At 33.1% G+C, this 21,495-nt stretch overlaps 1 protein-coding gene across 10 annotated transcripts in view; it reads left to right on the top strand.

Annotated features, from left to right (window-relative positions):
• Positions 1–21,495, top strand: part of LOC114330907 (multiple inositol polyphosphate phosphatase 1-like) — a 266,073-nt gene that overhangs the window by 219,990 nt on the left and 24,588 nt on the right. For all 10 annotated transcript variants that reach the window (XM_028280345.2, XM_050649106.1, XM_050649094.1 and 7 more), the window contains 3 exons: positions 1,472–1,655; positions 14,783–14,927; positions 16,521–16,637. In XM_028280345.2, coding sequence (XP_028136146.1) covers positions 1,472–1,655; positions 14,783–14,927; positions 16,521–16,637 — 446 coding nt within the window. The remainder of the gene's footprint in view (positions 1–1,471; positions 1,656–14,782; positions 14,928–16,520; positions 16,638–21,495) is intronic.

The following is a 21,495-nucleotide window of genomic DNA, read 5'->3' as shown; positions in this document are numbered from 1 at the left end:
GTGCTCTGAACATCGCGTGCGTTCGCAAAAAGCATATTTCACGAACTGTTTCATAAATAACTATTATATACGATAAACAAATAAAAAACTGCAACTCTTCGTCACTGGAGTACATTTCTATTCTACAATTTTTAGAACGTTGACATTTAAAAATTCAATTTTTTTCAAACCACAAAACTGTCAAAGTTTTTGTTGTAATTTATTGCTCACATGCCATCACCATAACAACGCAAAAGTTAAGGATATTTGATTAATATATAGTGATGAGCGCGCTAATAACCGGCAAAATAGCACAAAAGATGGAAAACGTATATTAAGTTGTGAGATAAAAAGAAATGAAACTAATCTAGTTGAGAAATTTAGCGATATTAACCAATAAATTTACATTATATTTATTGTTTCTCACCTTTACCCATATCAGAGGAGCATCTCAACTAAAACTATCACTATGTAGTTGCCATACTCGTGCGATACGTCTAAAGGTGGGAAACAATCAATATAATGTAAATTTATACGTTAATGTCGCTCAATTTCCAAACTCGATTAGTTTCATTTCCTTTTATCTCACAACTTAATACGTTTTCCATCTTTTGTTCTATTTTGTCGGCTATTAGCTCGCTCATCACTGTAATATGTAACTGTACCAAAAAAAATGCGAAAAAGTAAAACCCATTTTCACGCACCCTTTAAACCCTTCACGTACTACTATCTATAATGACAGTTTTCAGAAACTAAAAACATAAAAAAGCCCTTTTGTGTTCTGCTATCCGTTTGTCAAAGGTTCTGCCAGTTTGACCGATGTAAGTTTTCGGACAGTCACCACAAGTTAGTTTGTAAACACCACTCTGTAGTTGTTTTCTCTTTCACTACAGAGTGGTGTTTACAAACTAACTTGTGGTGACTGTCCGAAAACTTACATCGGTCAAACTGGCAGAACCTTTGACAAACGGATAGCAGAACACAAAAGGGCTTTCAACAATAGAAAAACAGACACTTCTACATACTCCTTTCACCTTCTAGATCATAATCATTCTTTTAATGAACAGTTTCAAATTCTGCATAGGTATTCAATATAAAGGTCTTAAGCTATCTTTATTAGAATCTATGGAAATTAATAAATTGAAAAATACAAATATATTTCTGAATGACCAACTCGAGACAAACAGCTCCCCACTCCTCAACTTCTTCAGTTAAAGACTTTAAAAAGGCAAACCGATAGTAATCTAAATCACTTGAGAAAGGCACTCTGCCGAAACAGCTGTAGTCACATAGTTGTAATTAATTTTGTGGAAGTATAGAAAACAAACGTTTTCAGTGTTTTATTGTTAGATAAAATGAACTTCCATCAAGTAACGGTCGAATCCATCAAATCTGTATTTATTTTAATAGCCGGAATATACGGTTGTCTTCATGTTAAATGCGACACACTGTATATAGAATAGGTATTTGAAATAGTTTAACTATTTTGTAGATTGCCAACCTGTACAGTTTTGGAGTATTATCCGACATGGTGCTGAACTGCCTGATTCTGATACCATTAGGGCGTTGAGAAATATGAACAGACTTCATGAGGATATTTTACGAAACCACGAGCAAAGAAGAACCTATCCTGACAAGGGCAGATTGTGCAATAAAGACTACGATATATTCAAAAGGTAACATTCAGTTTATTGTGTAAATTATAATAAATTAATGATTGGAAAAAGAAAAGTATTTTGAAAGTGTGTGAAAATATTTATTACATTATGTTTCATTACACAATATTGTTCAGTTCGTGTAAAAATAAGATTTCCAAAATTTGTTAGAAATACAAATTTAAAATCTTCTGTGTATTTAAATCATTTCAAACGATCTGTGACGTCATATCATATTGTAATGGCAACTCTCATTATGACAATATAAAAATATATACCAGTTTGTTTAGATTGGAGTTTAATACAGTTTTTGAAGAGATAGTATGGAATTGTGTGTGTGTGTGTGTTTACTATGAAAACTAAAAGTAAATACTGTAAGTGTTGTTTAGTTCCATTCTTTAAAAGTACAACCATTATTTAAGTATCCTGGTTTTATTTTACAGTGGTACCTATATTATTAGCTTTAAAGATTTGCGACATTATTAAATATAAGTATTTTTAGCCAATGCGAAAACGGCGGGTTCGTTGGGAAAAATATTCCCATGAGATTTTTTTGCATAATCACATTCGTGAGACATCCCAGAATAAGGATCAAGAAGTCGCCCACGTGAAAAGTGGTCCAAATTTTTTTTAACAATTTTTGTTAATCAAATTGGAAAAATCAATATTTTTGGCCCGGACAATTTTTTTGTAGGTTTTTTGGACCTACAAAAAATCTGGATAAAAAAGGTCTCTTATAATTTTTCTCTAAAGTTGATCACTTTCGAGTTACAAGCAATTTAAAATTGAAAAAAAAACAAAAATGGTGATTTTCAAGGCTTAATAACTCGGTTAAAACTTTATTATGAAAGTCAGAAAGTAACTAAATCAAAGTTTAATGCCCCCCCTACAAGATCCTGATGAAATTTTTGTCATTATTTTATTACTAAGCTGTTATTTTTAAGTAATAATACTGAGCCCCATGCATGTGTTTGGCGGCCGTAAATGCTGAGTGCGAGAGAGATGCCATTCCGGCAGTCCAATTTGCATCTTACTTGCACTCACATTTACAGCCGCGTCAATACGATCTAACCGCCCGTTGTGATTAATTAAAAATAACAGCTTAGTAATAAATTTATAACACAGATTTCTTCAGGATCATGTAGCGGAGGTTTTTAATTTTGGTTTAGTCACTTTCTAACTTTCATAATAATAATTTTTAACCGAGTTATTAAGTCTTAAAAAGGGTCATTTTCGCGTCCTTTAAATTTTAAATTGCTTATAACTCGAAAAAGATCAACTTTAGAGAAAAATTATAAGAGACCTTTTTTGTCCAGAATGGTCCAAAAAAAAACCTAAAAAAAATTGTCCGAGCCAAAAATATTGATTTTTGCAATTTGATTAAAAAAAATTGTTAAAATAAAATTGAACCACTTTTCACGTGGGCGACTTCTTGAACCTTATTCTGGAATGTCTCACGAATGTGATTATGCAAAAAAATCTCATGGGAATATTTTTCCCAACGGACCCGCCGTTTAAGCCTTGTCTATTTGGAAAATAATATTTTCTCTACTTACAATCAGAAACCGGGTAGATATAATATTCTAGCATTTCTCCCTTCAGGAGTTGACGAATGAAAACGATGTAACCTTTAGAAATTATTAATGGCTTAAATGTCAAGGAATTAGATCAGCGAAGGAAACATTTTTCAAATTTACAACACATGTATAAAATGTAGTATTTATTGCATTATTTACAAAATACCAAAGAAAACAATATACAGGGTGTTTCATTAATAATTGTCCATATAGTAACTGGAGAAACATTAGCACAAAATACGAAGATTTAACCTAAAACACTTAAATAAAATGTGGTACCTTACTGAGTTACAGGGTGTTTTATCTTAAATTTTAAAAACTATTTTTGCTCAGCATTTTAAAACTATTCGACGTATCATTTTCATACTTGGCAGGAAGTATAGGTACTACAATACTACTACAATAGGTATTACAAACTACTAAATTATGTCAAACAAACGTTTGTGGCTATTACCAGAGGCGTACGACGGGGATAAGTGAATGGTTTTCCTTTCCAAATTCTACGCCACTGGCGAAATTGCTAAATTGTTCAATTTTTGGATTCTCCAATACTTTCTAAGAAAATAATATATTTTTCATTCGTAATGATAAAGTCATTAGTTTTCGAGATATTTGAAGTTAAAAATGAAACGACACGGTTATTTTGATTAATGTATTTTGTCACTTCATTTTTATTTTCAAATATCTCGAAAACTAATCATTTTATCGTTACAAATGAAGAGTATATTATTTACATAAAAAGTATTGCAAAATCAAAAAATTACACTAAAATAACAATTTAGTCAGTGGCGTAGAATTTGGGAAGGGTCAAACAGCCACTATCCCCTGTCGTACGCCTCTGGTAGTAGCTAGAAACGTTTATTTATCTTAATTTAGTAGGGTGTACAGTATCTACACTTTCTGCCGAGTATGATAAGGATACGCCAAATAGTTTTAAAGTAGTGGGTACAAATAATTTTTAAATTTTAATCATATGAATCATAATATCATAAATTAATTAAAATAACTGTGCTGTTTCATATTTAACTTTCAAATATCTCGAAAACTAATGACTTTATCGTTACCAATGAAGAGTATATTATTTACGTAGAAAGTATTGGAGAATATTAAAATGGCACTAAAATAGTAATTCCTCCAGTGGTGTAGAATTTGAGAAGGGTCAACCATTCACCATCCCCTGCCGTACGCCTCTGGTAGTAGCCAGAAAAATTTGTTTTTCATAATTTCGTAGAGTGTCTAGTAATAGTTGCACTTTCTGCCAAGTATGAAAAGGATACGCCGAATAGTTTTAAAATGCTGAGCAAAAATAGTTTTTAATATTTTAGAGAAAACACCCTGTAACTCAGTAAGGAACCACTTTTTATTTAAGTGTTTTAGGTTAAATCTTCGTATTTTGTGCTAAGGTTTCTCCAGTTACTATATGGACAATTATCTGTATTGCTAAATACGGTTACATTTTATTTAATATAAACTTTTATGCAAGGGACCGCAGACGTTCGGAAACAATTAGCGTCTCTTTGCAAAGACAATGACGTCGACTTTGCAAAGTAACAAGACACTTACTCAACACACACACTACACATTACTCCCCTGACTTAGTGATAAGTTAATACAATTACGTGGCTAAAGGTTCTAGTTCTAAACCAAAGCCAAAATCAGAGAAAAAAAAAACTTTTATGCATTTTTCTCATTTAGTGATATTACGATTTTTCCAATTTTGAAATTATTAAACAAAATGTTTGTAAAAACGATGTAGTTAAGGGAATCGGTACAAAGTTTCGGCTCCAATGCTATTTAAATGAGATTCATTTTTTTCAAATCTTGAGAAAACTAATAAGTATTTTTAAAAAATTTAAACGCAGAATGAAAGATTACGTTCTTAACGAGGGCCGAAAGTCCCTAAAAACTTCTGTAATGTTTATTTTAATAAGTTACAGGGGTGAAAATCTAAGAGAAAATGTAGTGTGATTTTTAATTCAAATATCTTATTCAAAAGAAACTTTTTATTTATTCTAAGTCTAAGGGACTTTCGGCCCTCGATAATAATTTAGTCTTTCATTCTGCGTTTAAATTTTGTAAAAATATGTACAGTGAGGTCTCGTTTTATGCGGTGGATACGTTCTACAGAAAAGCGCATATAAAAAAATCGCATAAAAAAAGACATTGAAAAAGTAGGGATACGTTCCGTAGTTTTCTAAAATCACATAAAATGGTGGACGTTTCTCCACCAAAAATTGTATGTGTTTGATGTTTTTTTTCTCAATTGGGCCAAATAAAATCTTAAGCGCGTGATACACACGCAATCTTTAAGTACGCGGGTTTAAAGATCGCGGACTTACACGGCTCGTCGTCGGTGATACACGGCAGACTTAAAGTACGCGGTTTTAAAGATCGCGGTCGCCGTCGGTAGCAAAAAATTTAAAAACTGTCCTGTGGTTAAATTTTTTATTTTCTGTGTGCCTAATTTTGCTGAAATATTATGTTTTTTAGTAGATTTTGATTATTTTTTTGATCAGGTTTTGTTAAAAAGAACAATAATTTGATTTTTTATAAGTGTGGTAAGCTGTCAAAATCATGATGCATATCATGGTGTATAGCACTTGTTTTTGATATATTTTAATTTAATACAAGGTAGGCATAAACAAACAAAATATCATAGATAAGATGGTAATATTTTCATCAGGAGGATAAAACAGCCTATAAATAATTAGGTTTACTCAAAAACAAATAATCAAAATAATTTAGTATAGTTTAAAATAGTGTTTTACGGTTTTCTCAAAACTTATAAAATTTAACTTGTCTCCTTTCAACAATAAACGATTGAATTATTTCTAGGAAATTTGCTTAATTAGTGAAAATATAAGTGTAACTTTAAACGCAATAACATGATGGCTCGAGGCTCGTGGCTCGTGGCAGTGATACACGTACGGGATACGAGTAAGATTTCAAACTTGTTGGATCGACGGCGTACTTACTCGGCGGACTTAAAGTACGCGTACTTGCGATGATACACGCGCGAAAAAGGTCGCGAGCCATAAGTTCGCGTACTTACTCGCGTGTGTATCACCCCTTTTAAAGAAGGAATTAAAAACGCAGACCAACGATATTGAAATTGCAAAAACCTCTTCTAATGAAACATAAAACTTTACGACACTTAATTAAATGTTTCAATCCAGAAATCAAAATTTGTTGTTTATTATATACTGCAACTTGAAATCAGCAACATTTAATCTCTTAAATACTTAAACATTTAAATTTAATTTCAAAAGAATTACAGGTTATACGCTGTGAGCTCGTACGTAGAGGGGATATTTACAAATTCGCGAACGCCAGTAGTGGCAAGTCTGTAAACGTTTACCGGAAATTTGACATAAATGTCAAAGTGGTTAATTTAAAATTAAAAGTAAAAACATTAATTATAAAAAATATTAGTTGGTCAAAGCTGTGGTATATATTTTTACCTTAAATATACTTACGTTTTAAATACTGAATTTAAGTTTTTTTAATGTTCCGTAATATCGTTGATTGAAATAAACGGTAATCTTAGCGCCATCTACACAATAATTGTGAAAGTATCCGAAGTAAGAAATTCATATTTTATCAATAGAACGTCAAAATGATTAGCAAAATTTATAAAAAATCGAGTACAATTTAATTAATTTTTTGCGTTGTAAATATTAAGCGATAACAATTAAATAATAAATTTAAAAATTACCGGTGAAAGTTGAATTAGTAATCCGCCAGGAGCGCCACCAGCGAAGCTCAGAGCCTATACGCTCTGAGCTTCGCTGGTGTCGCTCCTAGCGGTTACTAATTCAACTTTTACCGGTAATTTTTAAATTTATTATTTAATTGTTATCGCTTAATATTTACAACGCAAAAAAGTAATTAAATTGTAATCGATTTTTTTAAATTTTTCTAATCATTTTGACGTTCTATTGATAAAATATCAATTTCTTACTTCGGATACTTTGACAATAATCGTGTAGATGGCGCTAAGATTATAATAGATTATTTATAATTAGATATTACGGAACATTAAAAAAACTTAAATTCAGTATTTAAAACGTAGGTATATTTAAGGTAAAAATATATACCACAGCTTTGACCAACTAATATTGTTTATAATTAATGTTTTTAATTTTAATTTTAAATTAATCACTTTGACATTTATGTCAAATTTCCAGTAAACGTTTACAAACTTGTCACTACTGGCGTTCGCGAATTTGTAAATATCCCCTCTACGTACGAGCTCACAGCGTATACCTTTCAACTTTCAATGCGAAACTCAGATTGATGTAATAGCTACATGCTACATCATGTAACAAGGGGAATACCAGAATTCCAAACCCTCAGATTAATGACATCTGGATGGGAATAGTTAATATTAATTATACTAGTAATTAATAATAGAAATTTTTGGATGAAATACAAACCGCATAACATCAAAATCGCATTAAAAATCCGCATAAAAAGAGACCTTACTGTATTAGGTTTTTTAGGATTCGAAAAAAATGGACACCATGTCCGTGGTGATACTATCCAAATCGAACATTCGCTATCTTTGTCATACAACGCACTGAGTCGAATAGAATATGGTGACAAGACAGTGACAATTTTAAATATTTGACATGGCATCGGGAATATTTTGAGTTGTTAATTAAATAATATTGATAGTGTATTTGACAAATAATTGATTTAAGACGTGAATTTAATAAAAAGTTATTTATAGTTCAGAGAAATAAGGAAAAAAATATCCTGTTGGTGACACAAGACACAACCCCCTCCAGGCCGAAACCAAATTTTTTGAGTAGTATGGACATCTATGTTAATAACCTATATGTTTCCTGCAGCTGATTTTGATTATATACATAGTTATAAACAGTTCATTTTTACATAAGCTATGAATATTTATAAAAACTCAAAATTTATGATTTATTTTGCAATTTTCTAAGCAACCAATAAGGATAGACATATTCAGCGAACGCTATATTGAAATTTTTTAGACGATTTATGAGTTTCTTACTCTCAAATTTGTTTAAAGTGCTTAACTTTTTGGTAATAGACGAAAACAGCGAAAATTTACCATTTTTTGATCTTCATTTGTTTATGACTATGTATATCATCAAAATCGGCTGCAGGAAACATATAGGTTATTAATATAGATGTCCATACTACTCAAAAAATTAATAATGCAATTATACAAGTAACAGTTATCCAAGAACATTCAAAATCCATGTCTTAAGTTAATGATGATATTTGTCAAGTGATGTTTACATATCCATACCAATGAGAATTTTACTACACGTAATTTGCCGTGTAAAGACAGAAAAAGTAGGGATAGTTGTAAATATTTGCGCCCATGACCTTGAGTACATCCTTTTATTTACTTTTTTGGTTATTAGATTTACGTTTTGGTTATTCTTTAAATTATTTTTTTTTAATAGATTTTCAGTTTACTATACATATCTATATCAGAAAAAGCACTACTAGTCCATTCTTTCACGGTTTTTGCTCTAAATTTTAAAGAACCGCTTGGATTGACATGAAATTTGGCATACGCATAGCTTACATGTCAAAGAAAAAAAGTGATATTGTGCCGACGTGTGCTTTTGCCCTGGGGGTGACTTTCACCCCCTCTTGGGGGTGAAAAAATATATGTCCAAAACAACTCCGGAAATGGGTAAACTGACTAATTTTAAGTAACTTTTGTTCTATAGAGCTTTTTTGCCAAGTCAACACTTTTCGAGTTATTTGCGAGTGAATATGTTCATTTTTCAACAAAATAACCACATTTTTAGACGATTTTTCGCAAATAACTCAAAAAGTAAGTATTTTGTCGAAAAAACCGTTCTTAGCAAAAATATAGCCTATAAAAAAATGGTGTACGCGTTAGGTCTCTGGATCTCGTAGAACCAGAGTTATAGCCAATGAAATATAGATTCATATTCACCAAATTTCAAATAGAATATTTCGACGTGAAATATCCAAAAAATTAAGCACTTTTTGGGGAAAACCCATTTTAACTTTTTTAAAGTGTTTAAAAAAAGCTTTATTTCTGTTTTTATACGAAAAGTTTCTAGCATTAAATTTAAGCAAGTTACGCTCAAAATAAAGTTGGTCCCTTTTGTTTTTGCAAAAAAAAATCGGGAAGACCACCCCCTAATTAGCAACTTAAATGAAATTAATCGTTGCCGCTCCATAAATTATTTTACTTATATTGTGTTTATATGATCTGTAAGTTTCATCGATTCAAAGTGTTTATTTTTGAAAAAATTTGGTTTCAAAGTAACATTTTTAAAAATTTAAATTTTGAAAAATATGCTTTTTTTCAAAATAACTTAAAAATTGTTAGGTATACCAAAAGTCTCGAAATACAAAAAAAGTCAGATTTGCTTTTCTGAATATCATGTATTTTTTTGTTTTTCTGTTAGACAAAAATTGATCAAGATTTGGTGTTTCTAAATTTGCATACATTCGTGATCAGTGACTCGTCCAACCCTTGACGAGACAAGAAACTTGTGAAGTCGTTACGATTAAGTTCATTTAAGATACTAATTAGGGGGTGATTTTCTCGATTTTTTTACCAAAACCAAAAGGGACTAACTTTATTTTGAGCGTAACTTGTTTAATTTTGATGCTAGAAATTTTTTTTATAAAACAAAAATGAAGCTTTTTTTTAAACACTTTAAATAAGTTTAAATGAGTTTTCCCCGAAATGTGCTTCATTTTTGGTTATTTCACGTTAAAGTATTCCACTTGGAATTTGACGAATATGAACCTATATTTCATTAGCTATAACTCTGCTTCTACTAAATAAAAAAACGTGATATATTCACTATTTTTCAAAATTTTTTATAGGCTATATTTTTGCTAAGAATGCTTTTTCGACAAAATACTTACAATTTGAGTTATTTGCGAAAAACCGTCTAAAAGCGTGGTTATTTTGTTGAAAAAATGAACATATTCACTGCCAAATAACTCGAAAAGTATTGACTTAGTGAAAAAACTCTATAGAACAAAAGTTACTTTAAATTAGCCAGTTTACCCATTTCCTGACTTTGTTTGGACGAATATTTTTTAACCCCCAAGTGGGGGTGAAAATCACCCCCAGGGCAAAAGCACATATCGGCACAATATCACTTTTTTTCTTTGACTTGTTAGCTGTGTGTATGCCAAATTTCATGTCAATCCAAGCGGTTCTTTAAAATTTAAAGGTTTTGCAATATTTTACCGTTAATGAATGGACTATACTTTGAACTAAAATTCTTCTTTATGTGCCTTCTTCTAGTGCCGAAGGTTGGCGACCATCAAAGGACACCTAGTTTTATCTGTTTTGTGTCGCATGCAATATATTTGAAGCTTGTGCTATTTGGAACCATTCTCTAAGCCAGGATTTTTTCTTTCCCTCAATTTTTTTCTTCTATTATCAATCTTCTTGCCTTCCACTAGGAGCTGTAGCAGACTGTAATTATTACGGAATGTATTATACATGGCACAAATATGACGATTTCTTCCTTTCAACAGTTGTTGATAATTTCATCTCTTTAGCCATTCGTCTCAATACCTCTTTCTGTCCAAGGTTTTCTCAGTGTGCGTCGGTACAGCCATATTTCTATATTAAATTTACAATCAAGATGCAGTAGAAATAAACAAACCACGACACGTTAAATGCTACTAGGAGCTAGGAGCACTCCCGAATCATAATTTAAAATGTATATTAGGGTGGTGCGAAAAAAGTCAAGTTGATAATTCCGTGTCGCTATAGTGCGGAAAAGTTGCGATTGATAATTACAAGAAAAACAAAAAAAGAATTATTCAAATCGGACTTTATCTTCCAATCCGACAATAGGCCTAAAGATTATGAAAAAAAGTAATAAAAAAATAGACTTATGCATTTAATGAATATTTTCCGATCCCGTAAGGTCAATCAAAATCTATAAAAATTTGAAATTTTTGATGATTTTGATAAATTAAAAAACATTCAGTTATCTCATTTTTCTGTTACACTGTGAAGCTCTTCGCTTGTTTAGATATTGTATGACAATATTTAAACAACCCAGAACTCAAAACGAGGGGGTGGATGCAGTTCTAGCTCCACACGCACCCCTCTCTTCAACCAACCAATGATAGTGTGTGTTTTTTACATTATTTACATATGTGCATTTCTTTTTCATCTGTTTGTGTCCAGCTCTTAAACATCAACTTTGTATTGTGATTTCTTGGTAAAATCTGGCAGCATGGATCTTGATCTAAATGTTTTCCTGATGAATACATCTGTTGATTGGGGCCCACAACATACATCAGCATTAGACGATGCTTCCGTGGGCAACTTTAGACACCGCTCGTCAGCTTGCATGTGACAGGGATAGTTTTGTACATTCTAGTCTGGTATGTCTCCCGATGTAATGCAAGAAGTTATATCTTCATTTGAAACTCTTCGAAGAATTGGTGGAGAAGATAGTTTTGTAACATTCCAGTCTATTATTTCAGTGTAGTCCTGTGCTTGAAAATTTAAAGTAGAAGGGATGAAATTTCTAATACTTTTGCCCTTGGATTTAGTCTGTCCGGCTTTTAACACTCTCCTTGGCCTTAGCTCTCTAATGTGTTTCCTTTCTCCCTACTACTAGAAATTTTGAAGAACTGGACTAAACTAAAATAATAGACTGGAATGTTGCAAGACTATCTTCTCCACCACTTCCTCGAAGAGTTTCAAATGAAGATATAACTCCTTGTATTACATCTGGCGATATGTCAGACTGGAATGTACAAAACTATCCCTGCCACAAGCCAGCTGAGAGCGGTGTCTAAAGTTGGTCACGGAAGCATCCTCTAATGCTAATGTATGTGGGCCTCAATCAAGAGATAGATGCATCAGGACAACACTTAAATCAAGGTCCATGCTGCCAGATTTTACCAAGAAATCACAATGCAAAGTTGGTGTTTGAGAGCTGGACACAAACAGATAAAAAAGAAATGTACATATGTAAATAATATAAAAAACACACACTCATTGGTTGGTTGGAGAGAAGGGTGCGTGTGGAGCTAGAAGTGCAACCACCCCTTCGTTTTGAGATCTGGGTTGATTAAATATTGTCATACAATATCTAAACAAGCGAAGAGCTTCACAATGTAACAAAAAAATGAGATAACTAAATGTTTTTTAATTTTTCAAATTCATCAAAAATTTTAAATTTTTATAGATTTTGATTGACCTTGCGGGGTCGGAAAATATCCGTTAAATGCGTAAATCAATTTTTTTAGTACTCAACCATGCACACTGTAAATAAATTTTACTATAGCGATAAATAAAATGTACATGGAGAATAAATAAAAATTTCCGAAAAAAAGGTAAAATTTTATTTTTTTTTTCATAATCTTTAGGTCCCTTGCGGGATCGGAAGATAAAGTCCGATTTGAATAATTCTTTTTTGTTTTTCTTGTAATTACCAATCGCAACTTTTCCGCACTATAGCGATACGGAATTATCGACTTGACTTTTTTCGCACCACCCCAATGTATAGTATTTTTACTACAAAAGCGATATTACGTAGGTCAAAATTTTTGACGTAAGAGAACTGTCAAAACATTAGAATGTGACTTTTCATTATTGCCATGTTTATAGTAAACATGACAATAATGAAAAGTCACATTCTAATGTTTTGACAGTTCTCTTACGTCAAAAATTTTGACCTACGTAATATCGCTTTTGTAGTAAAAATACTATATATACACATTGTAAATTATGACTAGGGAGTGCTCCTAGTAGCATTTAACGTGTCTTGGTTTGTTTATTTCTGCTGCATCTTGATTGTAAATTTAGTATAAAGCCTGTAACTTTTTTATAGCTGCTCTTAACGTCCACCCTTCTACTTTTTAAAGTAGCGTAGAGAGTACATAATATTTCGTGGCGCACCATCGGACGCTAATGCTTATGTAAGTTGCGGTTGCTTAAGAGCTTTCTCATTTTTATGAATCTAGATCGTGCTATTTCAGTTCGGATTTTAATCTCTACGTCTGGTTCCTAGTTATCATTTATTGTGTATCTCAGATATCTGAATCGGTTTACTCTTTTACTATGTTCGGTTTCAATATGCAGATCTATATTTTGAATGTTCTTTTTACTAATCACCATGGATTTAGTTTTCTTTCTGTTGATCTTAGTCTAAATTGATTGTCTGTAGTATTTACTCTATTGAGCACCAAGGTAAATCTTTGGTTTTGTGGGCCAGTAGAACAGTATCATCTGCATCTAGAAAATTACGTATTGGCACGCCATTAATCTTGATACCTTCATTGTACTTTTCTAGTGCCTCTCGAATATTAGTTCCGTATTATTATATATTCCGTATATATAGGTTGAAAAGCAGTGACGAAAAAATGCTGTTTAACCCCTTTAGAAATGGTTGTTTTGACTCACCATATATATGGCCATACTTTATGTAGGCTGTTTGACTCCAATACAGATCTGTATTAGGTAATCTGGATGTCTTTAGTGGTAAGTCCTGAAAACTGTAATAGTACTATGATAGTTTGAAGTTAGTGTCAAGCGCTTTCACATAGTCGATAAAGCAATCGTAAACTCCTTTTTGTTGATCTGTCTTTAGTGGGACAGCCAGAATTAGTTCGCTTCAGGATACACCACAGGCGGCTCTGAAAAAAAGAAATAATGTCAGCCTACTCTGGTGGTGGAAAACTGTCTTTCCGTACTTTATTTTACTCATATTTAAGTACCAAGGATGCAAAATTCTGGTGGAATTTTATCTAGATAAGGTGATGAATTGTTCGCTATTTATCGGCCTGTATGCTTTATTTTGTAAAAAGCTCAGGCAATAGATAGTCACCAAGAATTCTGCATTCCGACCTATAGAAAATTTTCTCTTTCTCTAGATCGATGTCTCTAACGCGTCCGTACGCATATAATATTTTATTAATATGCATAGTTCGACAGCTGGATTCAGTTCACTTCGGGATACACCACAGGCGGCTCTGAACACGCTGAAAAGCAGAAACCTTGATCAGCCGATGTTGGTGGCCTCGAATCGAATTAAATCGTAAGCTGTCTTTCCTTAGGTACTTAAATCTTTTTCTTCCTGTTCATGCTAGCTTGCAGACATTTCTTCGGGGCTTGCTGAACTTTATCGCTTATTTTGTTTGTTTATTCTTGATTCCTATTTGTTCCACCATAATTCGAGTAGGCATTTCACCACCCTTCCATTCTACCTAAGAGGTCTATTGTGTTCAGCATCATCAGCCTGAGCGACGATAAGCTAGGGATTGAATAGTCTAACTGAGAGAAGGTTAAGGGAAACCTGGATGTCCCTAAGCTTGACCGTATTTAGCTTCCACTTCCACATGATCTGAGATTAGTACCATGCTGATTTCAGAGAATTAACCACTAAAATTGAGCGTGAAGAACCTCTCCATCAAACAGGGTCTACGGATACCAGAGGTGTTATTTCAAATAAATTAAAAATTTAATAAAAATAATAAATTTAACAGGAATTATGTGTGAAAACAGATATTTTTTTCTAATTATTATTACATTTTAACTGTCATATTTTATTTTAGATGGAGATTCAATGAGTCAATAAGCGAAAGTCGAGCCAATGGCTTGTCGGAGCAAGGAAGAAATGACATGAAGTTATTGGCCAGAAGATACAAAACTAAGTACTCTGAAATTCTACAGAATAATTATGACAGCCAATCATACAGTGTAAGTAAAATTTGGTCAGTGTACTGACAGTGTACATTTTTTTATATTCGTAATAATAGACAGAAATTTTGTAAATCAATCCAGATTGAAAGCAAATGTCCATATTGACCATTTATAGGAGGAGGATATCTAGTCTTATACCATTTATATAGTCGAAGAATTGGTAAAAAAAGCCATTCTTATACCATTTTATGGCCATTTGTATGAACCTGTTTAATCATCAGCATATCCATTTAAGTTGTATTTTAATAAAACCGTTTTGGGGCGTGACCACATATTTATTAAAACATCCACAAGGAAAAAATTTTCCGGAAAACTGAACTGAATGTAGAAGTTGCCATCCAATGTTCCTAATGTACGGACAGATCCATCTGATCAGCAACCCACTTGGTGTGGGGTGTCATGTGATGCCTAAGTGCCATCATCATCACCACACAGCCCTTTGCGTCCACTGATGGACATAGGCCTCCCTCATTTTTGTCCATTGTGCTCTATTTTGAGTACTTTGCATCCAATTTCTTGAAATCGTCAGTCCAACTAGTAGGATCCTCTACTTCTTTTGTCTAATCTCGGCCTCTACTCAAGTAATCTCTTCGTCCACCTTTCATGACTGATTCTGGCGACGTGTGCGGCCCAGTTTCATTTCACTGTGGCAATTCGGGAAATTACATCGGCAACTCCTGTTCTTCGTTTTAAGTCTTCATTTCTAACTCGGTCACGAAGCGATATACTCAGCATTGACCTTTCAATTTTCCAACCCTCTAAAAAAAGTCGATTTTTTCGTCGAAAATATGTTATTTTCAACCGCGAATAACTCGATTACGAAGAAAATGTAAAGCACGTTTTTTTCTTAGAATCACTTTTTCCATTGAATTACATGGTTAAAATGTAATAAAAAATTCCCACCCCTGAGATGGGGTGGTAACCCCCCAAGGTTTTAGCGTATGATAGCGGCATGATATAGAAAATGATCCTTGGACTATTCCCTATCTTCTGTGAAAATTGCAAGTAAATTCATGCTGGACGAAAAAATTGCGAGCCAAAATGCTTCATTTCCTCAATCGACTATCGGGGAAGACCGACCGGCTTTGTCCCGTCATACAGCTGACCGACTATAATAACTTTTATTTATATTTAATTTAGAATGTGGGTACTGATTATACCTTCGTAGGAAAGCAACTTTGATACCCTCTCAGTAACTCCTGTTCTACGTTTCGCTTGACCGACCGCAGTATGTTTCTCTACACACTCACAGTAATCAACTGTAAAAAATCTAGCTTTAGTAAATTCAAAGAGATTGTTCAGCGCTGCCTCTCCGTCTATAAAGGGTTTATACTCAAGTATTTTTGGTGGCTCAGCATCTCATTAACCTGTACTAGCACTGATGATGACATTTTTATATCGAAGACGTTCTGTGATTAGATGTAGCCCTTAAAGGGATTTTGATAAAATTATATACCTTTTATAAAAGACTCTCAATAAAATATTTGTTAATACTAGAAATTGATCAAGATTTACCGTAACCCTAACCTAACCTAATCATTGTTTCTCTTATTTTATCCTTTTATATATTCAACCTTTAATTTTTTTTAGTTTCAACACTCACCTGAAAACCGCGAGAGTTTTGAAGCTTATATATCTGGACTTTTTGATGACGATGTCAGGAATGTTGTTCATGCGAACATCTTAAACGGTGATAGATTAACCAGGGTAAGTTAATAATATTTTACATAAGTTCAATACTTTACAAGGTTAAAAAAATGTGATTTATAAGAAATTATTATAAAACGGTCAACTATGTTCAAAAGTACTTACAAGAGAAGACTCCAACTCTTTATAAAACTAATAATGTCGTCTACAAGTTGCTTTGTGTGGATTATCAGAGTTGTCATGTTGGCCAAACTTCACAATGGCTCAAACAAAGAATAACACGGCACCATAAGACTGTACAAAAAAGAAAAATACGTGTGCAGCCGTTAACCATTGAAAACTTGGCACCATTTTGACTATTCGAAGGGTTTTATAACAAGTAAATAATTATAAAAAATATTGTTTTTGAGAATGTGTAAAATTAGTACAGTCAAACAATATCTTAATAATTAATAATTTAAATGAGTTATCAGTAGTCAACTTGCATATTAGAATAGTTAAAATTAGTAGTCCATAAAATATTGAGAGACAGAAATTAAATTAATATTTTCTACTTTTAAGGACAAAAAAGCAATTTCATTAGCGGAACTGAATTCAAAATTATTCTGAACATAATTTTTGAAATGCTGCTTCGTTAAATAGGTATGTCATTTTTGTTGGTAAAAAAATATATTAATTTGTCTGGACTAAATTACGGTTCTGCCTGGACTTGGTATTCACACAATGTTGGCAAACTAAATTTTGTCATATACGGTTTAAACTTATAGCGTATTTTCGACCCGACTATAGCTACAGTCCGTCTAATTTACTTACCGTTGCACGTCATTATCTACGTTAGAGATTAAGTTGACATTGTTGCACAATTACAAAAAATTCTTGAATTCATTTTAAATCCAATACATCACACATTTTTTGCGGAAGTGGATTATGCAGCAAAACAAATTAATATTAAATGTGAATAAATAAAAACTTTAGAAATAGAAAACAAGAATTAAGTTATAATCTTACGTTAAAGTACTTAATAAAAACAGTAAATATAATGAAACAAATACTTTAGTCCTGTCGCCAGGGGGGGTACAACGGCCTCCTTAATTCAGATGGACTTACCCAAGTTTTTTTTATATATTTTGACCCGCAGAATACGAATTTTTTGGGTAACAGTTGATCCGGATGTCGATAAGATTGTTATAGACAAAGAACTTGAGGAATTACATAACAGCGATTTCTCGCAAAACAAAACATCTTTTTGAATTTTTTGGGTCATTTTAAGCAAAAAATATTCCTACAAGTTTTTTCGTAGAATGCATAGTTTTCGAGAAAACCACGGTTGAACTTTCAAAAAATCGAAAAATTATAATTTTTGAACCCGAATAACTTTTGATTAAAAAATAAAGTAGCAATTCTGCTTACCGCATTTGAAAGTTTAAGTCAAATTATATCGGTTTTGATTATTTCCATTGCTAAAAATTTATTACTTTATTGTTAAACAAAGCTATAAACACCTAGTATGTGAGTGATGTTTCTCATTTAAAATCGAACGAGTAGGTAGAGTAGCTACAAGTGCAAGCGAGGCATTTTCTACGTAGCATGCGTTAAAACGCATGTATTAGGCACGGGAAACACTATGTGTTTATAGATTAGTTTAACAATAAAAAAATTTATTTTTAGCAATGAAAATAATCAAAACCGATATAACTTGACTTAAACTTTCAAATGCGGTTAGCAGAATTGCTACTTTATTTTTTAATCAAAAGTTATTCGGGTTCAAAAATTGCAATTTTTCGATTTTTTGAAAGTTCAACCGCGGTTATCTCGAAAACTGTGCATTCTACGAAAAAACTTGTAGGAATTTCAAAATTAACATTAACCCATTAGATATTCCTGGAATAGATGCTATTCACGTGTCTATTACTAAAAATCCATTTTGCCTTAATTTAGTCTGTATATACCGTCCACCTCTTACAGTACTTGCACACGATAATATTATGTTTACTAAACTTGAAGAACTATCATCTCTCGATAATCTCATTATTACTGGAGATTTTAATTTTCCGGAGATCACCTGGCCAATAACTTCGTTATCTGACACCGAAAACTCTCATAATTTATTTAAAAGTTTTGTAGTAAATTCGAACTTAATACAGCTCATTACAGAACCTACCAGATTTAGAACTAATAACCAACCATCTACTTTAGATCTGGTGCTTATTAACGACGAACAGCTGATTTCATCTCTCGAAATCAGCTCTCCTATAGGAAAGTCAGATCATGCAGTTATAACGGCTCACATCCAATTCAATCAAATTCTACCCCGCAAAAATAATATTGTAACATACACCACAACAGATTTTTCTGAAGTCGACGCTGAATTCTCTCAAATCAACTGGAATTTGTTTTTTGCTGACTTAAACGACCCTTCATCAATGTGGACTGCATTTCTCGATACCGTCCACAATATAATTTCTAAAAATACTACCATCCGTAAGACTTATAAAAACAATCTTAAACCGTGGATTAATCAAACGGCAACAGAAAAAATTAATCACAAACGACATCTCTGGCGGAAATTTAAACAGACCGGGCTTTACAGCGATTTTCAAAACCACCGCAGATTTTCAAATAATTTACAAACATTTCTAAAAACTTTAAGACGTAATTTTGAAACAAGTGTTATTGAAAGCGGTAACATTAAAAAAGTTTACAAATACATAAGATCCTCATTGACATCTAAAGTGTCCATACCTTTACTACAAAAACCTAATCAGACTTTATGCTCTTCTGACACAGATTCTTCCGAAACTCTCTCCTTAGCATTTTCACAGGTTTTTACTAAAGAATCGAATGATGGCAATCTATCTCCTATTAGGTGTAACCGTGTCGGCGCATCCTTAGAGCAAGTCGAATTTACAGTGGATCATGTCAAACAACATTTAATGAAACTTCGCACAGTCGCTTCACCTGGTTTAGATGGTTTAACACCAAAAATGTTAAAAAGATGCGCAGACACGCTTGCAATACCTTTAACGTTAATTATGCAGACTTCTTTTATCCAGAATTCCTTACCCCCTAGTTGGAAATTAGCATCCGTCACCCCTATTTTTAAAAAAGGCAACAAACTCGATCCCAACAATTATCGCCCGATTAGCTTGCTGTCAGTAGTTGGTAAGGTCATGGAAGCCATTATTTCCGAGGAGATGACTAAATTCCTTCTCCAGGAACATGTCATTCCAACACAACAACATGGATTTGTGTCTGGCCGCTCTACTCTAACCAATCTCCTACATTGTGTTAACGACTGGACGCTATCCCTTAACAGTTCGCAGCCGGTCGACGTTGTTTATCTAGACTTCTCTAAAGCCTTTGACCGTGTCCCTAAGCGCAGACTTCTACATAAGCTAGAACATTTCGGAGTTCGCGGTACTTTACTTCGTTGGATAGATGATTTCCTGACAGATCGACATTACAAAGTTAGAGTTGGCGAATCTTTCTCACAGGACAGGTTAGTGGAAAGTGGAGTGCCTCAGGGTTCTGTCCTCGGACCTCTGCTTTTTACGGTTTATACCAGCGATGTTCCTTATTATGTTTCCAGTAAAATATCGTTCTATGCTGATGACACAAAAATATATGCCAATCCTATGACAAACCAGTTAACCCTCCAAAGGGACTTGGACTCTATCTTTACTTGGTGTTCCCAATGATTACTACCCTTAAACGCGGAAAAATGTGTAGTGCTTAGAATTGGTAAAAATAACCCACTTGTGCCGTATTTTGTTAACGGGCGACCATTAGATTCAGTGTTCTCGTATAACGACCTTGGTGTTATCGTAAACAGCAGTCTAACGTGGTCCGACCACATTACTTCTATTTGTAAACGTGCGAACTCCAGACTATATCTTATTCGGAGGTGTTTTTCGAGAGTTTCAATGCAGTCATTCTGTAAACTTTACACTATTTACGTAAGACCGATTCTTGAATACGCTGGTCCAACGTGGCATCCTGATTTGGTTCGAGACAAAACATTGTTGGAAAACGTCCAAAGAAAAGCAACTCGAATTCCATTGGGACTGAGAAGACCCTCCTATGCAGAGAGACTTAGTATGGCCAATCTAACTTCCTTCGAACTTCGTCGACAACGTGGAGACTTAATAACCACTTTTAAAATATTAAAATTCAGTTTCGGAAATCTCGACGAAATGTTTACTATAAACCAAGATGAACGCCTCAGAGGTCACCAGTTCAAACTTAAAAAAGAGAACTTTTCTACGAGATCAAGGCAGAACTTCCTACCAAATAGAGTGTTCGAGAGTTGGAATAACCTTAGTGATAACATTGTCACGGCCCCCTCTACTAACACGTTTAAAAACAGACTTGACCGTTTCTTATTATAGCTGAACTATTTTATTTTTTTTTATGTAAACAAAAATTATATCTTTTTTCTTTTGTTTTATATTGTATCTACTAGTAGGTTAGTTATGTAATTTCTTTGTTTTTGGGCATAATAGGGACTTGTCCCTCTGCCCTTGCTTATGTATAATAATAATAATAATAATAATAATATTTTTTGCTTAAAATGACGCAAAAAATACAAAAAGATGTTTTGTTTTGCGAGAAATCGCTGTTATGTAATTCCTCAAGTTCTTTGTCTATAACAATCTTATCGACATCCGGATCAACTGTTACCCAAAAAATTCGTATTCTACGGGTCAAAATATATAAAAAAACTTGGGTAAGTCCATCTGAATTAAGGAGGCCGTTGTATCCCCCCTGGCGACAGGATTACTTATAGTAAAGAATATAAACAAATATGAAGTGTTATCACCGCAACTGTCAAACAAATGTTACCAATTTATGCCAAAATATCACCTTTGTTCGATCATAGTTACAGTGTATTCCGAACAAATGTGCTTCATAAAAACGC

The sequence above is a fragment of the Diabrotica virgifera genome, chromosome 1, assembly GCF_917563875.1.
Source record: "Diabrotica virgifera virgifera chromosome 1, PGI_DIABVI_V3a".
Taxonomy (NCBI): domain Eukaryota; kingdom Metazoa; phylum Arthropoda; class Insecta; order Coleoptera; family Chrysomelidae; genus Diabrotica; species Diabrotica virgifera.
Note: the sequence above shows the minus strand (reverse complement) of the source record. Positions and strands in the feature narration are given on the sequence as shown.